Here is a 27052-nt window from a genome sequence, read left to right on the forward strand (position 1 = left end):
ATATGGTGACAAATTTTTGATCGGACTAATCTTTTTGTAGCCACAATTAACTTGACTTCAGAAAATGATTTTGTTTGTTCAAGTTGCTGTCATGTGAATGTGCGGTCTATGTTGAGGTCAGATATAGTTTCTGAACAATGAATTTATAGTGTGTGAGTTCTGGGTAAATAAGAACATGTGTCCTGTGAAAGGAAATAAGCAGCTGTCTACTTACAAGGTTTAGGGAGTATTAGTTTGGTGTTATAAACTCGTAACATTTTGTAAAATACATAGCAGGAGATTTATTAAGGTCCTCATCGGTTCAATGCGTTTAGGAGTCAAAATTGCTGGTGCATGTCACCTGATGAAATAAGCGTTGTTCAATTTTTTTATTAAGCCATCTCATGGCTGGCATACATTTACACCAATATTTTGCCCCCAAAAAATTTGATTCAGAAAGAGCGGGCAATCATTGAGAAGGAACGCTCCGTTTGAGACGTACATTAATAAATTACCAGTTATTCTGCATCTTTTCCCACAAAACTATAGATCTGCTCAGCTAGTACTTCTCTAGAACATTCTGCCCGCAGATTAGACTTCATTTTCCACGTATAAAACCTATATCTACCCTCCATGTATACAAAAATATGGCATTCCAAATAGGCTACAACGCACAAAACCGAAAAGAGAATTAGGAATGACTATGAAACACTAGTTAATAGAATATTATGAAGTGTATTAGATATGACTGCAATAATACATAAAATATAAATGATATAAAAAATGCATGGAAATGGAGACCAACAACCTTGTGTGGCTAGATGACAACAGAGAACAGACAAAAGCTGCATATGTGTGTAGGGAAAAAAAATCAATAAGGCAATACCAGTTCTAACATGTCTAAATTGATATAACAGATGAAGACTAGTCCCTAGATATAATACACTAAATCGTAAGTCCAAAGGACAGTGCTAGCCAGCAGGATCATGAAACAATCGATAGTAATGCATTTTCCACGTCACCGGTTTGCTTTAGGCCCAGAAAATCTCTTAAAGGGAATGTGTCGCTAGAAAAACATTTTTTTTTGTTAGTTAAACAATTAGTGTATAGGTGATTAAACATTGTTCTAATTTTTTTATTTTTTTCACGAGTCAGGAAATATTATAAATTCGATTCTAATTTATAATATTTCCCAGCGCTGGTCACTAGATGGAGCAATTCCCAAAATTGCAGAATTGCATATGGTAAAGCAACCACATTGCTTTATGCTGCAAAATTTGAGAAAACTCACGCGCTCTAGTGAGCTCTCAGAATCCCCCCCTCCTTTATCCTGGCTAGTGCCGGGAGAAACGAGGGGTTTGAACGGTCTAACCTCCTACACTGTGTCGCCATTTTTTGAGCTAACACACAGTGTAGTAGGTTAACATACAGTAGTAAACACACAGTAAAACACGTACATACACAGACCTAACTTACCTGCCGCCGCCGCCGGTCCGTCCGCTCCGTCTGCTACCTCCGCTCCAAGTGCACAAGTCCGGAAGCCGCGACCGGAAGTAGTAATTTTACTGTCCGGCCGCGACTTCCGGTCCACAAGAAAATGGCGCCGGACGTCGCACAGTTCTATTTGGACTGTGTGGGAGCGGCGCATGCGCCGTTCCCACACAGACGGCGTACAGCATAGTGGATGGAACGGGCCCCGTTCAAATTCACTATGGGACTGTAGCTGCTGTATTCCATGTCTGTATGTGTCGTTAATCGACACATACAGAGATGGAAAAAAAAATGGCAGCCCCCATGGACAAGAAAAAGTGAAAAAATAAAAAAAAGTAAAACACAAACACACAAATAAATAAAAAAATGTTTAATAAAACACTAAAAACAAATTGGTCTAAAAATTTTTTCCCCTGTGACACTGGTCCTTTAAGAATTTGTTGTATTCTGAATTCAAAATGTTAATCGTTCTTTGAATAATTTAGTCCTATGGATGGTAACATTAGTTTATTTACCTTTTTCAGTGACTTAGGTCTCAAGAAGGATCTCGAGAAGATGGCGGAAATGACTATAAAGGAAATAGGAGTTTTGTCGTGTGTTGTTGTATTATGTTATTGGAACAGTCTCTTCTGTGGATTTGTCTTTGATGATGTGTCCGCAATTCTGGATAATAAAGATTTGCATCCTTCAACACCTATAAAGAAGCTCTTCCAAAATGACTTCTGGGGGACACCGATGTCTGAGGTTTGTATGAAAGTTTTTCAGCATGCCCTATAAATTGCGTAAATGTAGTTTTTCTTTGTGGATTTCATGCAATGCAATGCAAGGAATGAAAAATTCACTGCTAACTTCCGCACCAAAATAACAAAACACATGCAGACTTTGGCGCAGATTTTTAGGCCGGTTCCATAGTGTAATTTGTTTTTGCAATATGAAAACCTAGCCTTATACATTGTAGCTAGATGCATTGCTGTTACTTCATAAAGTGCGTTGTTTTATAAAGGGCTGTGCTACGTTATGTGGAGACAATTGACAATTCAATATGTTTATGATATTTAACCCCTTAATACCAAAGGTATTTTAAACCTTCATGACCAAGCAAATTTTGTACGTTTTTTTTTCCATAGTCTCATTCAAAGAGCTATAACTTTTTCATTTTTCCGTCGACATCGCTGTATAAGGACTTTTTTTCTTTTTTGCAGGACAAGTTGTATATTTTAATAGTACCACTCTGGGGTACATATAATTTATTGATTAACTTTTTTTGGTAGGGCAATGGGGAAAAAAACAAACTTCACCATTCTTTTTTGCGTCTTAAATTGACGCCGTTTACCGTATAAATAACTTAACTTTATTCAGCGGGTCGTTACGATTGCGGTGATACCAAATTATAATTTATTTATTTTTTATGTTTTACTCATTTTTTTTCAAAAGTATTGTGTTTTTGTGGCGCCATATTTTAAGAGCCATAAGTTTTCTATTTTTCCGCCGATGCAGCTGTATGAGGGCTGTTTTTGTGGGTTGACTTGTAGTTTTTATTCGTACCATTTGGAGTACATGCGGCATTTTGATCACTTTTTATCAAATTTTTTTGAAGCCAGGATGAACAGTAAACAGAAATTCCAGTATTTATGTATTTATTTATTTTTTATGGCATTCACCGTGCGGGTTAAATAATAGTTTTATCGTTTGGGTCGTTACGGACACAGTGATACCAAATATGTGTAATTTTTATTTTTTTAGGGACTAGGTATATTTTAAAAAGGGAGTGTCCACTTGTTTACTTTTGGATTTTTATTTATTATAAACTTTTTATTAAACTTTAAAAAAATTTTAACTTTTTTTTAGTCGCAGTAGGGGACTTAACTATGCGATCATTTGATCGCTTTTATAATACCGCCTGTCAGTGTAGAGCTCACAGGCATCTGTTAGGCCATGAATCTGTCATGGCCTAACAAGCATTTACTAAAATCAGACCCGGCTGCCTTAGACAACAACAGCACGATCGTTAAGGGGTTAAAGAGGCTCTGTGACCACATAAGTGCCCAATCTCCTACATAATGTGACTGGTGCTGTAATGTAGATAAGTGTTTTTTATTTTGAAAAACTATCAATTTTGAGTAAGTTATGCACAATTTTTATATTTATGCTAATGACTTTCTTAATAGACAACTGGGTGTGTTTCTGCTTTTTTACCAACTGGGCATTGTGAAGAGAAGTGTATGATGCTGATCATTCAGCCTCATACACTTCTCTCCATTCATTTTTAGCAGTACTCGCAACACAGCGTAATCTCGTGAGATCACGCTGTACTGTCACATACTCTCACATTAACTTTACTGAAGTGTCTTGAGGGTGAATAGACATTACCTCCAGCCAGGACGCGATGTCTATTCACACTCCCGACACTTCAGTAAAGTTTCTGTGAATGACCGCACATAGTGATCTCGCGAGAACTTAAACAGCACGGCGTAAAGTCCCACAGAAACGTTACAAAAGTGTCGGGAGTGATGAATAGACATCGCGTCCTGGCTGGAGGTGATTTCTATTCACTCTCAAGACACTTCGGTAAAGTTAATATGGGAGTATGTGACAGTACAGCGTGATCCAACGAGATCACGCTGTGTTGTGAGTACTGCTAAAAACAAAATGGAGAGAAGTGTATGACTCCGATTGGTCAGCATCATACACTTCTCTTTACAACGCCCAGTTGGTAAAAAAAAGTAAAAACAACCTCAATTGTCTATTAAGAAAATAATTAGCATAAATCTAAAATTGTGCATAACTTGTAGAGAACAGTGGTTTTTATTTTGAAAAACCATCAATTTCCAGCATTACAGCGCCGATCACATTATGTAGGAGATAGGGCACTTATAATCTGGTGACAGAGCCTCATGCTGGTACTCCAAGACTCCACACAAACTGGGTTTAGATGTAAATAAGTTTTATTTAGATGTACTCTAATATACAATAGATGAGAGCAAATTAGCTAATGAATAAATAAATATATGGAATATTAAAAAATCACAACCACAATTTTAAGCAACCTATGCATATGATGCAAATGACCATGGCTAAAATGTTATGGACCTAAAAGTACAACTGAAAGTCACCATAATTTTACATTTATTATGTTTTTGTTTTATTTTATGTGAATATTTACTATTGTTATTGAGAAGTAGTATTCGATTTTGTTTTTTACATTTTTATATTTTAGTATTTCATTTGTTATGTCCACGTAACTCTATGAGCAAACTATCCATTCCTTATCTAATCTTAAGAAATGCTCTAGCCTTGTTAATTCTCTTTCTTTCTTTCTTTCTTTCTTTCTTTCTTTCTTTCTTTCTTTCTTTCTTTCTTTCTTTCTTTCTTTCTTTCTTTCTTTCTTTCTTTCTTTCTTTCTTTCTTTCTTTCTTTCTTTCTTTCTTTCTTTCTTTCTTTCTTTCTTTCTCTCTCTCTTTCTCTCCTTTCTTTCTTTCGCTCCTTTCTTTCTTTCGCTCCTTTCTTTCTTTCGCTCCTTTCTTTCTTTCGCTCCTTTCTTTCTTTCGCTCCTTTCTTTCTTTCGCTCCTTTCTTTCTTTCGCTCCTTTCTTTCTTTCGCTCCTTTCTTTCTTTCGCTCCTTTCTTTCGCTCCTTTCTTTCGCTCCTTTCTCTCTCCTTTCTTTCTCTCTCTCTCCTTTCTCTCTCTCTCTCTCTCTCCTTTCTTTCTTTCTCTCTCTCTCCTTTCTTTCTTTCTCTCTCCTTTCTTTCTTTCGCTCCTTTCTTTCTTTCGCTCCTTTCTTTCTTTCGCTCCTTTCTTTCTCACGCACACACACGCACCTTGTTGGGACATCATACAGCACTGGGGTGAGAGAACACTTACTAGAAGCTGCAGCACTTCTGTTTCTCTCACTCTGCTTCTGACCACCCTTCTCTCTTGACTTTTATGGGCAGCTGTAACTTGATCCGTCAATGAAAATGTTGCAGTAAATTCATATTGAGTGAACATGGGATAGGGGAGCAAATGGAGCCTTAAAAGTGTAGAAAGAAGCATTTTCTGTAAAAGTCATTTCAAGTGCTAAACAGCATTTGAATTCACTATCGTATGAAGGTGGTTCTTTATATATAGAGAGACTGACTTGGATATATTTGTGATCATTGAACGTCTGCATCACATACGGTATATTGTACAGTACATCAAACTACAAAAGTTGTGACTTTCGGTTGTATTTTTAGGTCTTTCGGTGGACTTTTTTTGTCTTCAGCCTTTGGGACGTTGCATTTAGTCTCTTGTATTGAGATTAGGTTCTTATACAATGAGCGCTAGTAACTTTTTTGTGATTTTATGTTGCTTTGTTATCTAATTGACATTTTAGCCATTGTCATTTGCATCATATACATTGTTTCCTACATTCTGACTTATTTTTTTAAATTTATTGCTTTAAAATTGCAGTTGCTATTTTTTAATACTCTTTTATATATTTGCGCTTATCTATTGTATAGTAGAGATCATCAAAATCCCATTTTTTTTTTTTATTTTTTTTTAACCTTAGGGGGGGTTACTAGGTTACTACATTTTTTTAATTTTTTTTCCTAATGACTAAATGACCTGAATTAACAAAACAAGCCATACTCGCCTATCCTTCCACCGGAATCCAACGCCGATTCTCCGGTGACACTCCTGGTGATGGTTTAATGCAGGCAGGATGTGACCGTTGCAGCTAATCAGGGTGCTAATATGGAAATTCTATGCCTATTATCCTAATGTCCAACAGCGACTGCACATAATGAACATTTAATCCTGCTAAAATATGAGCTCAAATTGGCAGAGCCTTCCACCCAGAAGATTAATGAAGATCTTAGGCTAGAACTTATTCTCATAACCTCTGAGCTTTACAAAGCAATTTCAGATTTTGATACGGGAGTTGTCCACTTGGCTATCCAAATCTGCTTTCCAACAAATGCACGCAGAACCGAAGTCTGATATTCTCTAAATACCTTGTATGGCCATCTGTGTCTCTGAAGAGAAGTAATTATGCTGATTCCTTCTGTTGTGAGTCCAATACTAGTTTTTAGTAAAACTGTTACTGGGATGTTAGTGTGTTAAGTAGAATCCCATTATTCTTGACCCCATAATTAAAACTGTATGCTGGCATATAAGGCATAATGGGAACGTACCCTGATGCATGATTCATAGGTAATATATGTAAGGCATAGGCAGAGTTTGGAATGCAAATGTATAAACCAAGACAATCCAAGCAACACGGATACTGGGGGGGGGGTGCATGGCACGGGGCTTCTCTATTTGGTGTTCTTTAAATCCATGGGTCATACACCACCCCCTTTAGGACCAGTTTACACTGGGTTTTTTTTACATGGAAACCGCATCGGTATTGGCGCCAAAAAAACGTCCGAAACTGCCTCCAATTGATTTCAATTGTAGGCGGAGGTGATTTTTTTTTTTAAAAAGCGGCATGGCGCAGTTCCGCCTCTTACCTCCCATTGAAATCAACAGGAGGCAGAGAGTGCTTTTTGGCCATGGGTTAAAAACGCTGCAAAGACTGCGGCAAGAGCGTGCAGCCAGTTTAAAACCTGCCTCATAATGCCTGAAGGAATTTTGAGGCAGATTTTTTTCTGCCTGCACAAAAACTGTGATAACAGGGCCTTAAACAATATTACATGAACTGGTTAAAAGCAAATATTACATCTCCAAAACATTCCACATTTGAGGTTCGTCTCAGTTCTCATATCAATTCCGTTTTGGAAATTTGTAACTGTCACAAACACACACACACTATTTTATTTATATTTTTTTAACACTAGGTTTAGCCAAGGACCACATAGCGTGTATGAGAAATTGTAATGGATCATAGATGTAGTGGGACATACTTAACATTTTCGCCTTCATACGGTTATTTACATGTACAGGTTCTACTACCAAAACGAAATGCATCATTTACTTTTGGTATAGTCCTTTAACCCGTTAGTGACCGCCAATACGCCTTTTAACGGCGGCCACTAACGGGCTTTATTCTGATGCATATGCCTTTTTACGGCACTGCATCAGGATAAAGTAAACAGAGCAGGGAGCATCAAATCTCCCTGCTCTCAGCTGCCAGAGGTAGCTGAGGGCTGGGGGCGTCCCTGCTCTGCCGGGTGAGATCGATATTCGTATCGATCTCACCCGTTTAACCCCTCCGATGCGGTGCACAATAGCGTGCACCGCATCTGAGTGGTTTTGGAGAGAGGGAGGGAGCTCCCTCTCTCTCCCACCGACACCCGGCGATACGATCGCCGAGTGTCTGTGTCTCTAATGGCAGCCGGGGGCCTAATAAAGGCCCCCAGGTCTGCCTGGAGCGAATGCCTGCTAGATCATGCCGGAGGCATGACCTAGCAGATGCCTGTCCATTTTAAACGGACAGGCAGTAATACACTGCAATACAAAAGTATTGCAGTGTATTATAATAGCGATCGGAGAATCGCATATTAAAGTCCCCTAGTGGGACTAGTAAAAAAAAAGTTTTATAAAGTTAATTTTAAAAAAAAGTGTGAAAAAAAATGAAAAACCCAGCTTTTCCCCTTACAAAATGCTTTACTGTTAAAAAACCAAAACAAAGTTAGAAAGTTACACATATTTGGTATCGCCGCGTCCGTAACGACCCCGACTGTAAATCTATTACATTATTTAACCCGCACGGTGAACGCCGTAAAAAATGTAATAAAAAACTATGGAAAAATTGCTGTTTTCTGTGAATCCTGACAAAAAAAATGTGATAAAAAGTGATCAAAAAGTCGCATCTACTCCAAAATGGTACCAATAAAAACTACAAGTCTTCCCGCAAAAAAAAAGCCCTCATACAACCGCATCGGCAGAACAATAAAAACGTTACGGCTCTTCAAATATGGAGACACAAAAACAAATAATTTTGAAAAAAAAGCGTTTTTACTGTGTAAAAGTAGTAAAACATACAAAAACTATACAAATTTGGTATCGTTGCAATCGTAACAACCCGCTGAATAAAGTTATTGTGTTATTTATATCACACGGTAAATGGTGTAGATTTAAGACGCAAAAAAGAGTGGTGAAATGTCAGGTTTTTTTCTATCCCCCCCCCCCCCCCCCAAAAAAGTTAATAAAAGTTAATCAATAAATAATATGTCCCCAAAAAATGGTGCTATTAAAAAATACAACTTGTCCCGCAAAAAACAAGACCTTACACGGCTATGTCGGCGCAAAAATAAAAAGGTTATAGCTCTTGGAATGCGACGATGGAAAAACTTAAAAAATGGCTTGGTCATTAAGGTTTAAAATAGGCTGGTCATTAAGGGGTTAAGGGATTGTCGCCTCATTAAAAAAAAACCCTATACAACAATAATCCACAATCTGAAATTGCTTAAGACACTTATTTTGAATTTGTAATTTCTATATTTCTACTTAGAGTCCGAACTTGTAAGTTTCATCTTGCTACTCTCTTTTAGGCTGTTACATGATTATTGTCGTTTAGGAGGGAATTTCAGAGGTGAAGGAGTCCTTTTTAATTCAATTGTGCATTATGATATCTGCTATCTGTAGTATGTACTGGTTCTAATAAATCTATATTGGCTTAATCCCATTAATCACGTTTTCCTGGTTCTTTTTTTAGGAGAGGAGTCATAAATCCTACCGTCCTCTTACAGTCCTGACGTTTCGCTTTAACTATCTGTTCAGTGAACTAAATGCCGTTTCATACCATCTTCTAAACCTTCTCCTCCATGCTGTGGTGTGTGTGATTTTTCTTAAAGTTTGTAAAGTTTTCCTGGACAACCAAACCAGCCTCATTGCCGCCTTGCTGTTTGCTGTACATCCAATACATACTGAGGCAGTAAGTATAAGAAATAAATGCTTTAACTTCGAATAATACATTGTTGGGCAAGTAGGGTAAATTCACATGGGACAGGTTTTCTGCAGAAAAACTACAAGAGGCGGCAATTCCACACCAAGTTGTGCAGATCTGTTGAGGCTTTTCCTGTGAATACTGAAAAGAAGGGGGAGAATAGAATTAGATTTACCGGTAATTCTTCTTATAGGGACAGGAAACAACAAGAGGTTAAATCCCAATCCTCAGTGTATTTCAAATAACCAATTAGGAAAGTAAAGCGGGAACATATCTATTAATTCATAAACATGTTACCCACAAAGAACACAGGGTGGGAAATAAGGATGCTGTCATGGAGGGTTTCATAGAAGCCGAATTACCGGTAAGTCTAATTCGGGTTTCTCAACTTCCCCTCCATGACAGCACCACAGGAGACTTATTAACTAATCATATTTTCATTTGGTAGGGACTATGGTGTGAAGAACTTTTCTTCCATTGAAAAAAATCACTGCCTGACTGTAAATTAAGTCTGTAATGCTTGATAAATGTATGTACAGAGGACCAAGTTGCGGCCCCTCAGAGCTGATCTAGAGGCTTCCGCTTTTTCCGCCCAGGAAACTGACACCGCATGAGTAGAGTGGGCTTTAATTTTTACTGGAGGGGGTTAAATTCTGGATACTGTGTTTCATGAATAGCTTTTTTTAATCCAATTGGCAGCCGTGCCCTTTAAGGAAAGTTTTAAATTAAAAGGCCTCAAAGAGGCTCTGTCACCAGATTTTGCAACCCCTATCTGCTATTGCAGCAGATCGGCGCTGCAATGTAGATAAGAGTAACGTTTTTATTTTTAAAAAACGAGCATTTTTGGCCAAGTTATGACCATTTTTGTATTTATGTAAATGAGGCTTGCAAAAGTCCAAGTGGGTGTGTTTAAAAGTCCAAGTGGGCGTGTATTATGTGCGTACATCGGGGCGTTTTTACTTCTTTTACTAGCTGGGCGTTGTGTATAGAAGTATCATCCACTTCTCTTCAGAACGCCCAGCTTCTGGCAGTGCAGACAGCGTGTTCTCGAGAGATCACGCTGTGACGTCACTCACTTCCTGCCCCAGGTCCTGCATCGTGTCGGACGAGCGAGGACACATCGGCTCCAGAGGCTACAGTTGATTCTGCAGCAGCATCAGCGTTTGCAGGTAAGTCGATGTAGCTACTTACCTGTAAAACGCTGATGCTGCTGCAGAATCAACTGTAGCCTCTGGTGCCGACACGATGCAGGACCTGTGAGTGACGTCACAGATCTGCACTGCCAGAAGCTGGGCGTTCTTAAGAGAAGAGGATGTTACTTCTCGTCAGAACGCCCAGCTAGTAAAAGTAGTAAAAACGCCCCGATGTACGCACATAATACACGCCCACTTGGACTTTTACTTTAAACACGCCCACTTGGACTTTTGCAAGCCTCATTTGCATAAATACAAAAATGGTCATAACTTGGCCAAAAATGCTCGTTTTTAAAAAATAAAAACGTTACTGTAATCTACATTGCAGCGCCGATCTGCTGCAATAGCAGATAGGGGCTGCAAAATCTGGTGACAGAGCCTCTTTAAGTCTTTTGTGACTTGTAGGTAATAGAGGAAAGTTCTACGCACATCTAGAGAATGAATATCTTCCTTACTGTTAGGCTTTGTTCACATCTGCGTCAGGGCTCCGTTCCGTCGGAGCCTTCCATCGGAACGGAGCCTTGACTGACACAAACGGAAACCAGATTTCAATGGTGACGGATCCAGTGCCAGTGGTTTCTGTTTTTTTCTACTGAACACCCTCATAACCTTTGAACGGCTCGAGGTAGGGGGTTGCAATTTCGTGGGATTTAATGAGGTTATAAAATCTACCAGTTAATGTAAAAAAAAAAACACCCACACCCCCTTGGGGGCTATAGGGTGGGCGGGGGCAGCAAAATCTTAAATGGCACGGGGGTCAAGTGTGGGCTCATTTGAAAGCTCTTTTCAATACGAAAATAATGCCGCAATAGATTATTTTATTTTTTTCACTGAGATATTTAACTTTAAAGTTATCATCTTCATTGTCGGCTACTGCCGGTGTTGGCATTACCCAAAACGTACCGCGCGGGTAAAAAATTTCTAAATGTGTGTGGGTGAGCTTGGGAATGTCACATCAAGGTGACTTTAATTTACGTATTATTACAATCGGCCTCGGCGATACAAAATGGACCTTGTCTACGATTGTAACATGATTTCATGTGTACACATTTCGGTAGTCGCTTGTGAATTCCAGAGCACTAATTCGGTGAGTAAGTTTCATTTTTGTACATTTCTATTGTCGTATCACAAAATGCATTTGACCAAAACGGAAAGGATCACTTTATTGATGATGAGAGGGTATGGCGAAGAAAAAATAAGATCCTATCGAGAAGTAGCGGCTTTATTCAATGGCACTTATACTATTGGTGATCCAATTTCATTGTCAACTGTTAAAACAACTGATCATCGCTTCAAAATAACCGGTTCAATTAAAGACGCACCAAGATCCGGAAGACCCAAACATGCGAGTAATGTTGAAAAAGCTTTAGATGTTCTGCTCACTGTATATGATAATCCTCATACATCTGTCTCTAGTGGAGCACAACAAGCGACAACCGAAATGTGTACACATGAAATCATGTTACAATCGTAGACAAGGTCCATGTTGTGTCGCCGAGGCCGATTGTAATAATACCTAATTTAAAGTCACCTTGATGTGACATTCCCAAGCTCACACACACACGCCCACACACATTTAGGATTTCACCCGCACGGTACATTTTGGGTAATGCGAACACCGGCGGTAGCCGATAATGAAGATGATAACTTTAAAGTTAAATATCTCCCCGAAAAAAAATCCTATCTCAAAATAGTTTGCAGCATCGTTTTTGTATTGAAAAGAGCTTTCAAATGAGCTTTCCCCCACTCGACCCCCCCCCCCCCGTGCCTTTAATTATATATATATATATAATGTATGCACGCACACATATAAATATACACACATTCATATGTATATGTGGGGGTGTATGTACAGCCATTCTTAAACCAGATACAACTTACTGTATTAGGCCCTGTTTGAACTGAGTTCTTTGGCGCGGATACCGCGCCAAAAAAGCGTGATTTCCTTTCTTCATGTGTTTCCATCAATGGGAGGCAGGCTTTTGCCTGCGGCGTACAATGGCCGGAAACAAAAACGTGGCAAACGGAGTGCAGGCAGGTCAAAATGTGCCTCAAAATTGAACGAATTTTGAAGCAAATTTTTCCGCCTGCAAAAAAAAAAACTGTGTGAACAGGGCCTTTATATGTGGATTTCCCGGATGAACTTTCCATATTACACCTGAGCTTGCTCTACTCAACTAGTCATCAATGTTAACCTGTCATCGATCATTACTCATTGTAAGAAATAAAGCGAAGACATTGAAAAAAGACGGACACCCCTACAGTTTCTGAATGGCTGGAAGAGATAAATACCATAGACACATACACTATATGGACAAAAGTATTGGGACACACCTCCTAATCATTACATTCAGGAGTTCTATTACCACAAGTGTATAAAATCCAGCACCTAGCCTTGCAATGAATTCCAGCGTGGTACTGTAGTAAGATGTCACCATAGCAAAAAGTCAGTTTGTGAGATTTATTCCGTCCTAGATATTCCACGATCAACTGTGAGTGGAATTATTACAAAATGGAAGCGTTTAAGAACCACAGCAACTCCGCCACGAAGTGGCAGAGCGTGAAAAGTTACAGGGCAAAGTCACCTGAGGTGCATAGTGCATACAAGTCCCCAGCGCTCTGCTGACTCAATATCTGCACAGATCCAAACCTCCTCTGGCATTAACATTTGCACAAAAACGGTTTGCCGGGATCTTCATGTCCTTGGTTTCCATGGTTGAGCAGCTGCATGCAAGTCCTACATTCACCAAGCATAATGCCAAGTGTCAGATGGAGTGGTGTAAAGCACGTCGTCACTGGACTCTGGAGCAGTGGAAATGTGTTCTGTGGAGTGATGAATCGCCCTTCTCTATCTGGCAGTCTGATGGACGAGTCTGGGTTGGCGACTGCCAAGAAAACGTTACCTGCCTAATTGCATTGTGTAAAGTTTGGTGGAAGAGGGATAATGCGATGGGATTTTTTTCAGGGGTTGGCCTAGGCCGCCAAGTGAAGAGAAATCTTAATGCTTCAGCATACCAAGACATTTTGGGCAATTTCATGCTTCCAACTTTGTGGGAACAATTTGGAGAAGGACCTATTCTGTTCCAGTATGACTGTGCCCCAGTGCACAAAGCAAGGTCCATAAAGGCATGGCTGGTTGGGTGTGGAAGAACTTTGACAGGCCTGCACAGAGCCCAGACCTCAACCCCATCGAACACCTTTGGGATAATCTAGAATGCAGATTGCGAGCCAGGCCTCCTCATCCAACATCATTGTCTGGCCTCACAAATGCTCTTCTGGATGAATGGGCAAAAATTCCCACAGACACACTCCAAAATCGTGTAGAAAGTCTTCCCAGAAAAGTGGAAGCTGTTTTATCTGCAAAGGAGGGACCAACTCCATATTAATGCCGATGGATTTAGAATGGGATGTCCTAAAAGGTTTTGTAGTTGTAATGCGTAGGTGTCCCAATACTTTTGTTCATATAGTGTATAAAAAAACCAAGATGGACAATTTCCTATAAATATGACAAATATCTTAAGGTTTGGCAAAATTGTTTAGTTTTCCACATTTCGGACGAGATGAACACTCTGTACTAAAATTTAACACGGTTCTAGTTAAAGGATCGGTAATACTAATTTGTTGTGTTCATGATTATAAATGTAAAAAGGTATCGTTGTTAATGTGCAGAAACTGGCAGGTCTTTACACCATGTGCCACTGTTCAATCTCGAACTTAAGTAACGTTGTCTGCAGAGATTAGGGGGTGGGGAATCAATACGCTAATATCCGCATTAGATGCACTATTGATTTTTACCCCATTCTAAGAAGTTTTTGTTTTTAATGCCATTTGCATGTATTTAAGTGCTGGTTTAGTCATAAGTTCACCACAAGAGGGCACCTGAAGACCTTCTGAATATGACCGATGTAAATTTTCATTAGCAAATCTTTATCAAGTGGTATGCCCGGACGTATGCTGAAATTATGATAAATGTATCGGTTTTATCCAGACCCCTCTAACACACCTTGTGAACTATAAGCTTTATAGATTTATAAGCTTAAAAAGAAATGTTGCAACTCTTTTATAAATCTGATTGATAAATGCAATAGGACCTGTTACACAAGTTTTATGTCAAATACAGTCATAAAATTACTACATAATGCCACTATGTAAGGAACAAACATCCCCATAATGTTACTGAACAAAAGGTCAATATTCCTAATGTACCAGTATACAAGGGGCAAATCAATACCTCCACACTATGACCACATATTACCACCATATAGTGGTGGATACCAGTTGTACATAGGCGCTCTGCAGACCATACAATGTAAAAGGATACAGTACAGTTAGGGTCCCCTTAGACAGCCCGACATTGGTGGGTAAACGAGCACCCATTAACGAGGCAGCTCATTGATATGCTATTTTGTTCCTTTCACAAGGAGCTATGGATGGGGACGAGCGGTCGTTACTCCGATGACTCGTCCACCACACATTGTCATTGTTTACACAGGGAGATGTGCTGTTGTCGATTTAATATTTCTTGCAGCGTAAACTATACAATCAGCTGATGAACGACTGTTTGGTAAATTTGTAAATTGAGGCTTTTAAAACCCTGTAGAACATCACTAGAGGAGGACCAGTGCATAGGAGCCAATCAGGTGCCTTGGTGTATCGTCGGTCATTAAGACACATTTGATGGGCAGCGGACGTAGCCAATGCACGAAGCTTCTACAAGAGCCAATTGCTTCTTCGTACGGAGCATGCTCAGTAGCACCAAAACATACAGTCCAAGTATGGTTACTGCGGAATGCGCATGCATCCGGAGTCTGTTAAATTTATGATGTTCTTAAAGATGGCGCATGCTCAGACTTAGTGCCATCAGATAACGCTGCCAGATAACCGTGCAGGAGAAAGCATGGATATCTATTCTGTTGGATAGGGCATACTGGGGCTGGGCAATTATGACCTAAATCAAAATCACGATTAATTGAACATGTAACCTTGATTACAATTATTGAACTGTTTTTTAGGCAACACCCCTTTTTGCATGCCATGCCCCCTATTTGCATGCTACCCAATTTAATTAATATTTTTCCACTGAGCCTCCTGCGTACTACCAGTATATAATATACTCCCCGAGTTTGCTGTATAGTACTAGTATACAGAAGGTTTAGAGCCAGGCAGGCTCTGTGGGTATATACTATATACAGTAGTATACCATTCCACTAACACTTGGCTGAGGCGTCTCAAAGTCCGGTTCTTCCTGACTAGTGTGTTCTTAATCTTCGAGGTCCTTCTGCCCAGCTTCTTTTCAGCATCAAGAAAAGTACACAAACATTTAAGAGTAGCAATTTATGAGGATTCACAGGCCTGTTTCACATACCGTATGTCGTCAGAGGTGGTCAGGCTGCTCGATGCGCAATATCAGCTGCCTCTCTGATGCGATGGACGGTCCCCAAGCTTTTTGCTTTGTTTTGTAAACAAAGCAGAAAGCACGGGGACCATCCGAGCAGGGGGGGGGGCGCTGATGAGCAGCGATGGCAGCAGGAAGGAGGCTGACAGAACAAAGCAGAAACTATGGGGACTGTCTGGGGGGACGAGCGGCGACGGCTGACCAAAACAAAGTGGTCTAGCTGTAAATAGTGCAGCGACGGCACTGTGCCGTGCGCTGCTCGGTTCGGGGGTACCACTCTTGGCTCGGGCAGGGCTCACCGGCTGATTTGGTGTGTCTGCTTGTGCTTCAGCAGCCAGCCTGAATGTGCTGTAACTGATAATCCCTGCACTCCAGGCAGCCATACCTTTTGGCGTTCTGGAGGAGTAGCGTCAATGCCGTCACATTGAGCCTGCTCTGCCATTGGCTATCCCAAACGTCAGTAACTGTATGCTACCCAATCCGTATAGCTGATATGTTAACAACATATCAGCGATTCTCATTGGATAGCATACAGTTACTGACGGCAGAGGCTGGGCTGCATGTAATAACCGAACCGGAAAAAATTAAATGCGAAGAGGACGTCTGTTATCTGCGCTGACTTTCAGTTTCGGTTATTTTTCGGTTAATTGCCCAGCCCTAGGGCATACAGTTATAAATGGATAATTCCTACAAGCAGAAGCCCAGGACCCATGTACTGAGTGAGACTCAAGTGGATTAAGTAATAATTGTTAACATTAAATAGAGCTGTTGCCTCTCCTACGTTAGTAAAAAATCAAAGTACAGTATGCATAGGCTGCAGTAATGCACAGACTCTAGTATACAATATCACAGATAAAGGGGTCCACTTATAAAATGGTAGCTACAGAAAAAATAAACCCCAAATTTGCTGTCCTTGTTTAGAATAGCAAAAGGAAAAATTACACGTAATGAGCATTTATTAATGTTTTAGATCTCTATCTCAATTGATAAATTACAAGAATATAAATGATAAGAATACATTTTATTTTTTCCTTCTCCCTCATCTAGTGTCCGTAGTGGCAGAGTTTTCCGTAGCAAATCTGGCCTGTGCGCGGGGGACCTTAAAATCTCATCCACTTTGCTGCCACTGTAAAACGCTGCAGAATGTCTGTGTTCCATATAGTATATAAGTGCCCTTCATATAGTACATAGGCCCTCCTCCATTAATAGTGTTCCCTTTGGGCCAATGAAAATAAAACCGAATCGAAACTCCCCTCGCCTCGTTCCCACGACGGGCTGCTGCATCTTCTGCCTGCTGCCCAGCGCAGCCGGCGTGATGCAGTGACATCAGACTTATCTCCTTGGCTTCCTCTAGCCAGGTGTTGCTCGCTTTGGGGCCCATGGCAGTCCCCTATGGGCCCAATCACGGTCACTCCTAAATTGCACTGTATCAAAGGATTATGGCAACCAATGTCTTAGTGGATTAAATAAAAGACTGTTTTTAACATTGTAATAAATCTACATGAAAAGCTGAGTAACTTTGTGCAGTAAAATCGCTTTGAGACAACCACACAAAATTGCATTGAAAAATGGTCTTCTAGAAAGGTGGTCCTCTCAAAGAAGATGGCCATTATACATAGTATATAAGGGAACTGAAAATGTGTCACAGAAAATCTGATCTAGATAATTGGTGTTTTTAAGGAGAGGTTTTACAATAACAGGTTGTTTGTCTTGTACTGATCATACATTTCCACCTTTATTATTGTCTCTTGCACTGCAACTACAGTTCTCCTGGTTGTCATTGGAAATAGTCAACAAACCTGTTGCCAGACAGATCACTTAATAGCTTAGCTGAACTTTTAGGATGCAAATCACCAGAGCCGCTTCTGTGCAGACGTTGTCAGTAATGAATCCTGGAAGATTTCAGTTCTGAAGCTTACTCTATTATAAATGTTGTTCTGGACAATTCAGGATCCGTGCGAAATGTGCAATGCAGTGTACTCCAATTTTTTTAAGTAGATTATGTGTAAAATGGTGTTCAAAGATTAACATTAAAGCTATTTTTTAATGTCTTAAAGGCCAGTTCACACAGAGTTTTTTTGACACGGAAACCGCGCCAAAAAATGGCCGAAAATGCCTTCTATTGATTTTAATGGGAGGCGGAGGCTTTTTAGGATTTTAAAACTGGATTAGAAAGTAAGAAGACTATATATTGTCAGCTGCCAGGGGGGGAGGAAGGGGTGACTGATTCTGACCAGAGCCCGTCCCCAGCACCACAGAAAAGCAGCAGCACCAAAAGGGACACAGGAAAGCAAAAACAGCTTATAACCACTGTTTCCGGACTTTGGGTATGAAAATTATTCATGAGCTAACCCCTTTAACAAAATGTAGTCCTTCTAATATACCTCTTAACCTGGCTGCCATAGTTTTTATCATTGTATAGAGCTATTATTGTGATCTTTTACAAAACAAATGGAATTTAGCCTAATTTGCTGAGATTGTCCCTTCATATCTCTACAGGTTACAGGAGTTGTGGGCAGAGCTGAACTTCTCTCCTCTATTTTCCTGCTGGCTGCGTTTCTATCCTATACCAAATCTAAGGGCCCAGACAATTCCATAGGTAAAAATATATAAATATATAGTATTGTGTCTTCGATGTGATGTTTATTCCAAATAACTGGCGCTAGTGAAGCCACAAGCACAACACAAAATGTTAGAGTGAATTCACATGCTGCTGAATTGCTGCAGATTTTCTGTCTGGATTCCACACTGAAAGTCCGCAGCAATTTGCTGTACAATACATGTGAATGGGGTTTTAAAAGCCACAACCAAATGCAGTGGTATAAATGAGCAGAATTGAGGACATGCTGTGGACTTTCCGATATATACAGCATGTCCTTTCTGATGTGGATTTTCGCAGCACATTTCACTTTTTGCAATGCATAGGGTTATCTTCACCAATATTCGCACGAGTGTCTCCCGCGTGTGGACTCCGTCTTACAGTGAGTGTGAATGTGTTTTCCTGTCGCTGCACACTTGGCTTTTGTGTTTTGGCAGTCTTCTCTTTCTTTATCAAACATTTTGCTTTAGTTCTTTTTTTACCGGACTTTGTAGCCCAGCTGTTGATTCATTCTTAACATGTTCGGTCTCCAGTGTAATGCAGGGATGACTCCAAGAGACGTTATAAAGTACAGAAAGGGCATATACAGAATGTACAGAGCTTGCTGAACGGATGTGTTTGTTGGCATGTCAAAATAATTTTGAAGAGCATTTCCATCCAATAAAATGTTAAACTGTATTACAGCATTAGGATCTATTTTGAAAAACTATATAAAAAAAAAAATGTAGCTTGTGCCGCATTCACCAACTTGTAGTCTGTATGGTTTTACCCCCCAAATATGGCACTATATTAGGCCTTACAGAAATGAGATGCTCACAACTGCAGTCATGAGCTCGGTTTTTAATCTTTTCGCTGCCAGAGGTTTTTGGACATTTTGAACATCTGGTAGCCAGATACTTTTTTTATACTTTTGACATGTTCAAATGAAACCTCAATTACACAATAAAAAAATGATGCTAAACTCCCATACACATTGTCTATATGCCACTTAGCACTTTCTACACACAGGCAACGTCATGCAATGTTTCATCGAAAATTAGATGGGCCACACATCCTATAAATTAAAGTTCAATATGTGTATGACGTATGCGATACATCCTTAAAGGGAATTTGTCACCGCGTTTATCATGCCCTATGCAGCATGAAGTAGTGACACATGGTAGTTTATGCGCTGTGTTTATTCTATGTGCCTGTAGTGTACTTCTTGCAAAATTTAAACTCTATTAGTCGCAGTGCTTGTATCACACTGTGAGCTAGGAGTACTCCGTACTCACAAGCTGCAGACATATATGGACAGTGACGTCAGGGACTTCTCTTGGAGCCAAATCCCCAGCAAGAGCGTGGCAGACTCTCTGGCCAGGGATTCAGCTCCTAGGGAGAGCCCTAATGGCACGATCTACAAGGAGGAGGGGGATTGTGGCTCTATCTTCTGGGGTAGTGTGGCACTATCTACTAGGGCACTATCTATAGGTGACACTGGTGCTATCTACATGGGCGCTGTGTGTGGCACTTTATATGTGGGCACTGTGGCACTATCTGTATGGGCACTGATGTTTTATCCCAGGGGGCTGGGATAAAAAAAAATTCTGTCCATTTTTTTTCTTTTATTTTTAACATTCATGAAAAATTAATGACCAGAGTGTAGCCTATGTTTCAGTGTATATTTAGAATGAGTAAAATCCAAAATATGTTGATCCTTTGTCAGTACTATAATAGGATAAACACAGGGGCTCATGAATACAGTGCAGGTGGTAGGATATGTCATAATTCAGTTTTTACGAACATTGGGGGATGTTTATTAATCGATCTACGCCAGAAACAAAAAAAAAATTTTGCTTTTTTTCAATTTTTACGCCGCCTCTTCCACAATTTCCAAAAAGTGGGTGAGGCTTAGTTAAATGGCACGTGGATGGCACAGCCCGAAAAATTTACTGTCATTTACACCAGAAGCTGGCGTAAATTATAGCAGAAATCTAGCCAGCGAGCTTTATTTTAAGGCCCCATTCAAAAAACAAGCCCTCATACCGCTGCATTGGCGGAAAAATTGAAAAAATGATGGCTCTTGAAACATGGCGACACAAAAACCAAATAATTTTGGAAAAAAAGGGTTTTTACTGTGTAAAAGTAGTAAAACATAGAAAATCTATATAAATTTGGTATCGCCACAAACTTAGAGGCTCTGAGTGCCCTATCTCTTACATAATGTGATCGGCGCTGTAATGTAGATTACAGCACTGGTTTTTATTTAGAAAAACGATCAGTTTTGACGGAGTTATGACCTATTTTAGCTTTATGCTAATGACTTTCTTAATAGAGAACTGGGCGTGTTTTTACTTTTTGTCCAAGTGGGCGTTGTAAAGAGCAGAGTATGACGCTGACAAATCCGCGTCATAGACTTCTCTCCATTCATGTACTCGGACATTAACGTTACTGAAGTATCTTGAGAGTGAATAGACATCACTTCCAGCCAGGACGTGATGTCTATTCACAATCCCGACACTTCGGTAACGTTTGTGTGGGACTTCATGACAGCAAGCGTAATCTCGCGAGATCGCACTGTAAATGACAGCACAACGTGATCTCGATGTGCTGTGCTGTAAGTCCCACACAAACATTACCGAAGTGTCGGGATTGTGAATAGACATCGCGTCCTGGCTGGAGGTGATGTCTATTCACTCTCAAGACACTTCAGTAACGTTAATGTGTGAGTAAGTGACAAATAACGATATCTGAGTACATGAATGGAGAGAAGTGTATGACGCTGATTGGTCAAAAAGTAAAAACACGCCCTGTTGTCTATTAAGAAAGCATAATTCTAAAATAGGTCATAACTCTTGTCAAAATTGATTTTCTAAATAAAAACCACTGCTGTGATCTACATTACAGCGCCAATCACATCATGTAAGAGATAGATCACATATGTGGTGACAGAGCCTCTTTAATGACCCACTGAATAAAGTTGTTATTTATACCACGCAGTAAACAGCGTAAATCTAAGGCTGGGTTCACACAACCTATTTCCAGGCGTAAACGAGGCTTATTATGCCTCGTTTTACGTCTGAAAATTGGGCTACAATCCGTCGGCAAACATCTGCCCATTCATTTGAATGGGTTTGCCGACATACTGTGCAGACGACCTGTAATTTACGTGTCGTCGTTTGACAGCTGTCAAACGACGACGCGTAAATTGACTGCCTCAGCAAAGAAGTGCAGGACTCTTCTTTGCTACATAATTTGAGCCGTTCTTCATTGAAGTCAATGAAGAGCAGCTCAAGATTTACGAGCGTCACACCATAATGCGAGGAGGAGCTTTTACGTCTGAAACGACGCAGCTGTTTTCTCCTGAAAACAGTGTCTTTTCAGACGTAAAAGCAAGCTAGCGTGTGCACATACCCTAAGACGCAAAAAAGAGTGGCGAAATGTATGGGTTTTTTTTTCCATTGCCCCCCCCCCCCCCAAAAGGTTAATAAAAGTTAATAAATAAATTAGATGTGCCTGAAAATGGTGCGATTTAAAAAAATACAACTTGTCCCGCAAAAAACAAGACCTTATACAGCTATGTCGACGCAAAAAAAAAAAAGTTATATCTCTTGGAATGCGACGATAGAAAAACGTAAAAAATAGCTTGGTCATTAAGGTCCAAAATAGGCCGGCAATTAAGGGGTTAAAGAAAATACATTGAGATTTTATTTATGCGTGTTCAAATTGTTCCATTTTGTTAAATCAGTCACCCTCTGCTTTAACCCCTTAATGACCGCCGATACGTCTTTTTACGGCGGTCATTAGTGGGCTTTATTCTAGAGCGCCGCCAAACTACGTCGCTGCTGTAGAATAAAGTAAACAGAGCAGGGAGCCGTGAAATCTCCCTGCTCTCGGCTGCCAGAAGCAGCTGAGGGCTGGGGGCGTCCCTGCTCTGCCAGGTGAGATCGATATTAGTATCGATCTCACCTGTTTAACCCTTCAGATGCGGTGCACAATAGCGAGCACCGCATCTGAATGGTTTTGGAGAGAGGGAGGGAGCTCCCTCTCATCCCACCGACACCCGGCGATAAAATCGCCGAGTGTCTGTGTCTTCTATGGCAGCCGGGGGTCTAATAAAGACCCCCAGGTCTGCCTGCAGCGAATGCCTGCTAGATCATGCCGCAGGCATGACCTAGCAGATGCCTGTCCGTTTTAAACGGACAGGCAGTAATACACTGCAATACAAAAGTATTGCAGTGTATTATAATAGCGATCGGAGGATAGTGAAGTCCCCTAGTGGGACTAGTAAAAAAGTAAAAAAAAGTTTAATAAAGTTAATTAAAAAAAAAAGTGAAAAAAAAAAAATGAAAAACCCAGCTTTTCCCCTTACAAAATGCTTTACTATTAAAAAAAACTACAATAAAGCAAAAAAGTTACACATATTTGGTATCGCCGCGTCCGTAACGACCCCGACTATAAAGCTGTTACATTATTTAACCCGCACAGTGAACGCCGTAAAAAATAAAATAAAAAACAATGGAAAAATTGCTGTTTTCTGTTAATCCTGACTTAAAAAAAATGTGATAGAAAGTGATCAAACAGTCGCATCTACTCTCAAATGGTACCAATAAAAACTGCAAGTCGTCCCGCAAAAAACAAGACCTTATACAGCTATGCCGACGCAAAAATAAAAAAGTTACAGCTCTTCGAATGTGACAATGGAAAGATCTAAAAAATGGCTTGGACATTAGGGCCCAGAATGCCAGCAGGGGGAAGGGGTTAAAGGAAGTTCACTGACAGTATCAGTAATTAAGATGTTGTGCCTGTGTTTACCCAGCATATTCTTTCTTTAGACTGGCATGGTTACTGAAACTTTATCATTCATTCTGTTTTCATAGTGTGGACTCCTATTGCCTCTGCTGTGTTCCTTGTTGCGGTTGCAACTCTGTGCAAAGAGCAGGGGATTACTGTTGTTGGTATTTGTTGTGTCTATGAAGTCTTCATTGCTCAAAGGGTAAGAAGGTTTGATTTTATTTATTTTCCAATAGCAAGAACTCTGAAATCTCATACGATTGTGTGGATAAAGTAACGTAAGTTCTCACTGGGGGATGTTTACTGACATCAGAACCAGAGTTAAAGGGATATTCCTTCCTCTGACATTTATGGCATATCCTCAGTATATGCCATAAATGTCCAATAGATGCGGGTCCCACCTCTGGGACTCACACTTATCTCTAGAACGGGGCCCCCTGGCCACTGGGTTACGAGGTGGATGGGAGTACAGGAGTAACCGAACTTGCTGAGTTACGCAGTTTTCGTAACTGCCATAGAAGTGAAAGGTAGTTACCGAAACCGTGTAGCTCACCATGCTATACGGTTTCCGAACTACCATTCACGTCTATGGCAGTTAGGGAAACGGCGTAGCTCAGCAAGTTCATCTGTTTCTGTTCTCCCGCTCAAAGCAACAGCGAGAGACAGTAGAACGGGGGTCAGTTCTAGAGATGGGTGTTCATCTGTTGGACATTTTATGGTTTCTCCTTTGGATATGCCATAAATCTTTGAGATGGAAATTCAACTTTAAGCTCCTCCTCACACATTCGTTCATTAATGTTCTAATGAACTATATTATGTATCTAACCCCATGCAATATGAAAAGCTTAAAGCCCATGTTCACTTTTGAAAAACTTTTTGCAGTTTTACATGAAAGTTTAGACATTGTGTTACTTATTCTGTAGTTATCTTGACTTACTGTCCATGTTAGAGTACCTATCGCCTATTTCAAATGACATTGACCATTTTTTTTTTTTTTTAAAGTTCCTTACATGACCTGGTGTCAATATGAAAATTACCCTACTCTGCAAGAGTTGGGTACGAACTTCCAGGTTTGGTGATTCCCAGCATCCCCTGCATCTTCCCTCAATCCCCCATCGCAGCCTAGAACGGGAGATCTAGCTGGTTACCGCAAGATAATGCGTTCTGTCTAAAAGAGCTCTAGCTACTGCATTAATACAGCAGTCCGTTACCAATCGGTAACTGCTGCATTAATGTTTACTAATCGCAAATTCGGACCAGACTTTTGCAGAGTCGAGTCATTTGCATATTGAAACCAGGTCATGTAAGTATTTTTTTTTTTTTAAATGTATTTACTAAAATATTTTTTGTTAAGGGGTTAACTTTTTTTATTTATTTATTTTTTTTTATTTATAAATAAGGCAAGTACACTATTGTTGGTGATAGGTCCTCTTTAAAGGGATCCTGTCATCAACATCTTACCTGTTAAACTCGCCTGACCCCTCAATGGCCGCAGCTGTCCAGAGTTCGTCCCTGTTCTCTTCTTTCCTGAAGTCCTCCTCTGTCTGTAAATATCGTCGTTTAAACTCTTCCCGCCTTTTATGGTAATTATGTTTCCCTCTGGGATGCAGCTTCTTAACCCCGCCCACCGTTGCCACCTGTCTGGCCCTGACTGGCTAAGGAGCTGTCAATCAAAAAGAAGGGGGTGGAGTCCACTCTGAGATGCTGGAGGAATGAAAATCTGACTCTTTTCAGATGAAGATTTGACTCTTTTCTGCTCATTTGCATACGGTGCGGGACCACTGAAAAACGGAATACTAAAGCTACAGAGCTTACTTAGAACATATTTATAGCTTAGATGACAATGATTTTTCACCCACTTTCACCAGGTATTGCTGGCTTTATAGCTAAAATGCTGGTGACAGGTTCCCTTTAAAGCTCTGGGCCATTAATATATGCTGCAACAAGGATTGGTACAAGATGACCAATAAGCAAAATTACTTAACGTTTTACTGAGGCTAAAGGGATGTTCCTCCTAACAGACCTTTAATGCGTTTCCACTAGAGTGTGTCCAGTTGCTCCCAATGGACAAGTGCACAAGCAAAATTCTTTCCATATCTTCCATAGGTTTAGTTGTCTGGTTTAGAAAACCCAATTTCAAAAACCCAATTGAGTCATTCTTGGTTAACATAGCGAAGTCATGCCTTCTGGTGAAGAGCGGCTACAAAGATCTTTCTGGCGGTCATTGCATGTATCTTGCTGTGGGTACTAAGCAACGTGTACCTCGTAATGCGTCATTTACCTGTGGGTGGCGCTGCATGTAAAATGAACACTTGCTGCCAGTTCCCACACAGATTCCAGCAGATCACTGGGGATCCCAGCAGCGGTCCCCTCTTATCCGCTTGTTAAACCTATTTAACAAAGAAGTTATTGTCTGAAACGGGGCACTGCCGTTTTGGCAATTGATGGGGGTTCCAGTTTCTATCGTATGTCCACTGGATTAACTTAAAGCCTGTTGTGTGAACGCCCCTTTAATTTTGTGTGTGTTTTAAATATATTTTTTTTATTTGCACTGTATACAATATACAGTCTTAATTTAATAAGATTTGTTTTCTTTTTTGGATTTCAGTACACAATACCTGTGTTATGGGACACTGCTGTTCAGATACTGTTGGGTAAAGGCAGCATCCCATATTCCTTACTTCAGACACTGCTTAAACTTGTTGTTTTGATGTTCAGCACTTTGTTGCTTGTTGTAATCCGTGTTCAAGTCATCCAGTCACAACTTCCAGTCTTCACCAGGTGAGAGAAGTATTTAGTTGGTTGTAGGTTTCACACCTATTATTTTCTGTTAATGTAGCCTGGGAAAGGACAAGAACCAACTTTTCCCCGATGTCTGCCAGAGATAAATCCCTGAGTAAGGCCCCATGCACGTGGCCATACCCGTAATCACGGTCCGCGATTACGGACATTGCCGGCCGCGGACAGCCACCTGCATTTTCGGCCTGTGCTCCCATACAAAGTATGGGAGCACGGTACATGAAAAGCAAAAGATAGGACATGTCCTATCTTTTGCGGAGGCTTTCTACGGCCCGGACACCTTCCCGTAAATATACAGAAAGATGTCCGTGGTCAATAGAAATGAATGAGTCAATAATTGCAGACTGTAATTACGGACGAATTCTACGGTCGTGCACATGGGCCCTAAAGAGTCACACGTTTTCCACAGATAAAGGAAATTGCTATTTTGCCAAGGGCAGGTTCCTGACTGGTCATGTAATATATTTCCACCCCATCTTCGCCCTTTATACATACAGCATTATATTGGCAGTGATTTATAATCCTTACTGGCTAGCTATTCGTAATAAATGATCACTTCTTACGCAGGTCTGCTTCATTGGTTGGCACAATTATTGTTCCTGCTTCAAACGCAGTAGTGTTTAGTTTACTATAAAAAAAAAAATACTTTAGTACTCATGTCCTTTTACTATTGAACGGGGGAGTGTCTGCACCAGGACCCCCCTAATCAAAACATCTAACATGCCACTATGACATGTCAAAAGTTGATGTTTTTTCAAGGTATAGGCACCCTTTAATATCGAAATGTCTCCCGTAGTCCTCCAAAACTGAGCACAGAGTCCTGATAACCTTCCAATATAACTTTCTGTTAACAGTTTCACACTTTATTTATCTTTACCTAACATCATATTCAAATAATATATTATGTTTATCTGTTTTTCATTTATGACCACCCTTTTTTTTTTTTTCTCCCCTTGACTACTAAAATACCT

General features: G+C 40.2%; 1 protein-coding gene across 1 annotated transcript in view; it reads left to right on the top strand.

The window, feature by feature from the left end:
- The window catches only part of TMTC3 (transmembrane O-mannosyltransferase targeting cadherins 3), a 144852-nt gene that overhangs the window by 46027 nt on the left and 71773 nt on the right, over positions 1-27052 (top strand). Inside the window, exons 2-6 of the mRNA XM_075856804.1 lie at positions 1995-2214; positions 9092-9310; positions 18410-18509; positions 23369-23484; positions 25891-26063. Of these exons, the coding sequence (XP_075712919.1) occupies positions 2026-2214; positions 9092-9310; positions 18410-18509; positions 23369-23484; positions 25891-26063 (797 nt within the window). The 5' untranslated portion in view covers positions 1995-2025. The remainder of the gene's footprint in view (positions 1-1994; positions 2215-9091; positions 9311-18409; positions 18510-23368; positions 23485-25890; positions 26064-27052) is intronic.

Source organism: Rhinoderma darwinii, chromosome 3, assembly GCF_050947455.1.
Source record: "Rhinoderma darwinii isolate aRhiDar2 chromosome 3, aRhiDar2.hap1, whole genome shotgun sequence".
Classification (NCBI taxonomy): Eukaryota; Metazoa; Chordata; class Amphibia; order Anura; family Rhinodermatidae; genus Rhinoderma; species Rhinoderma darwinii.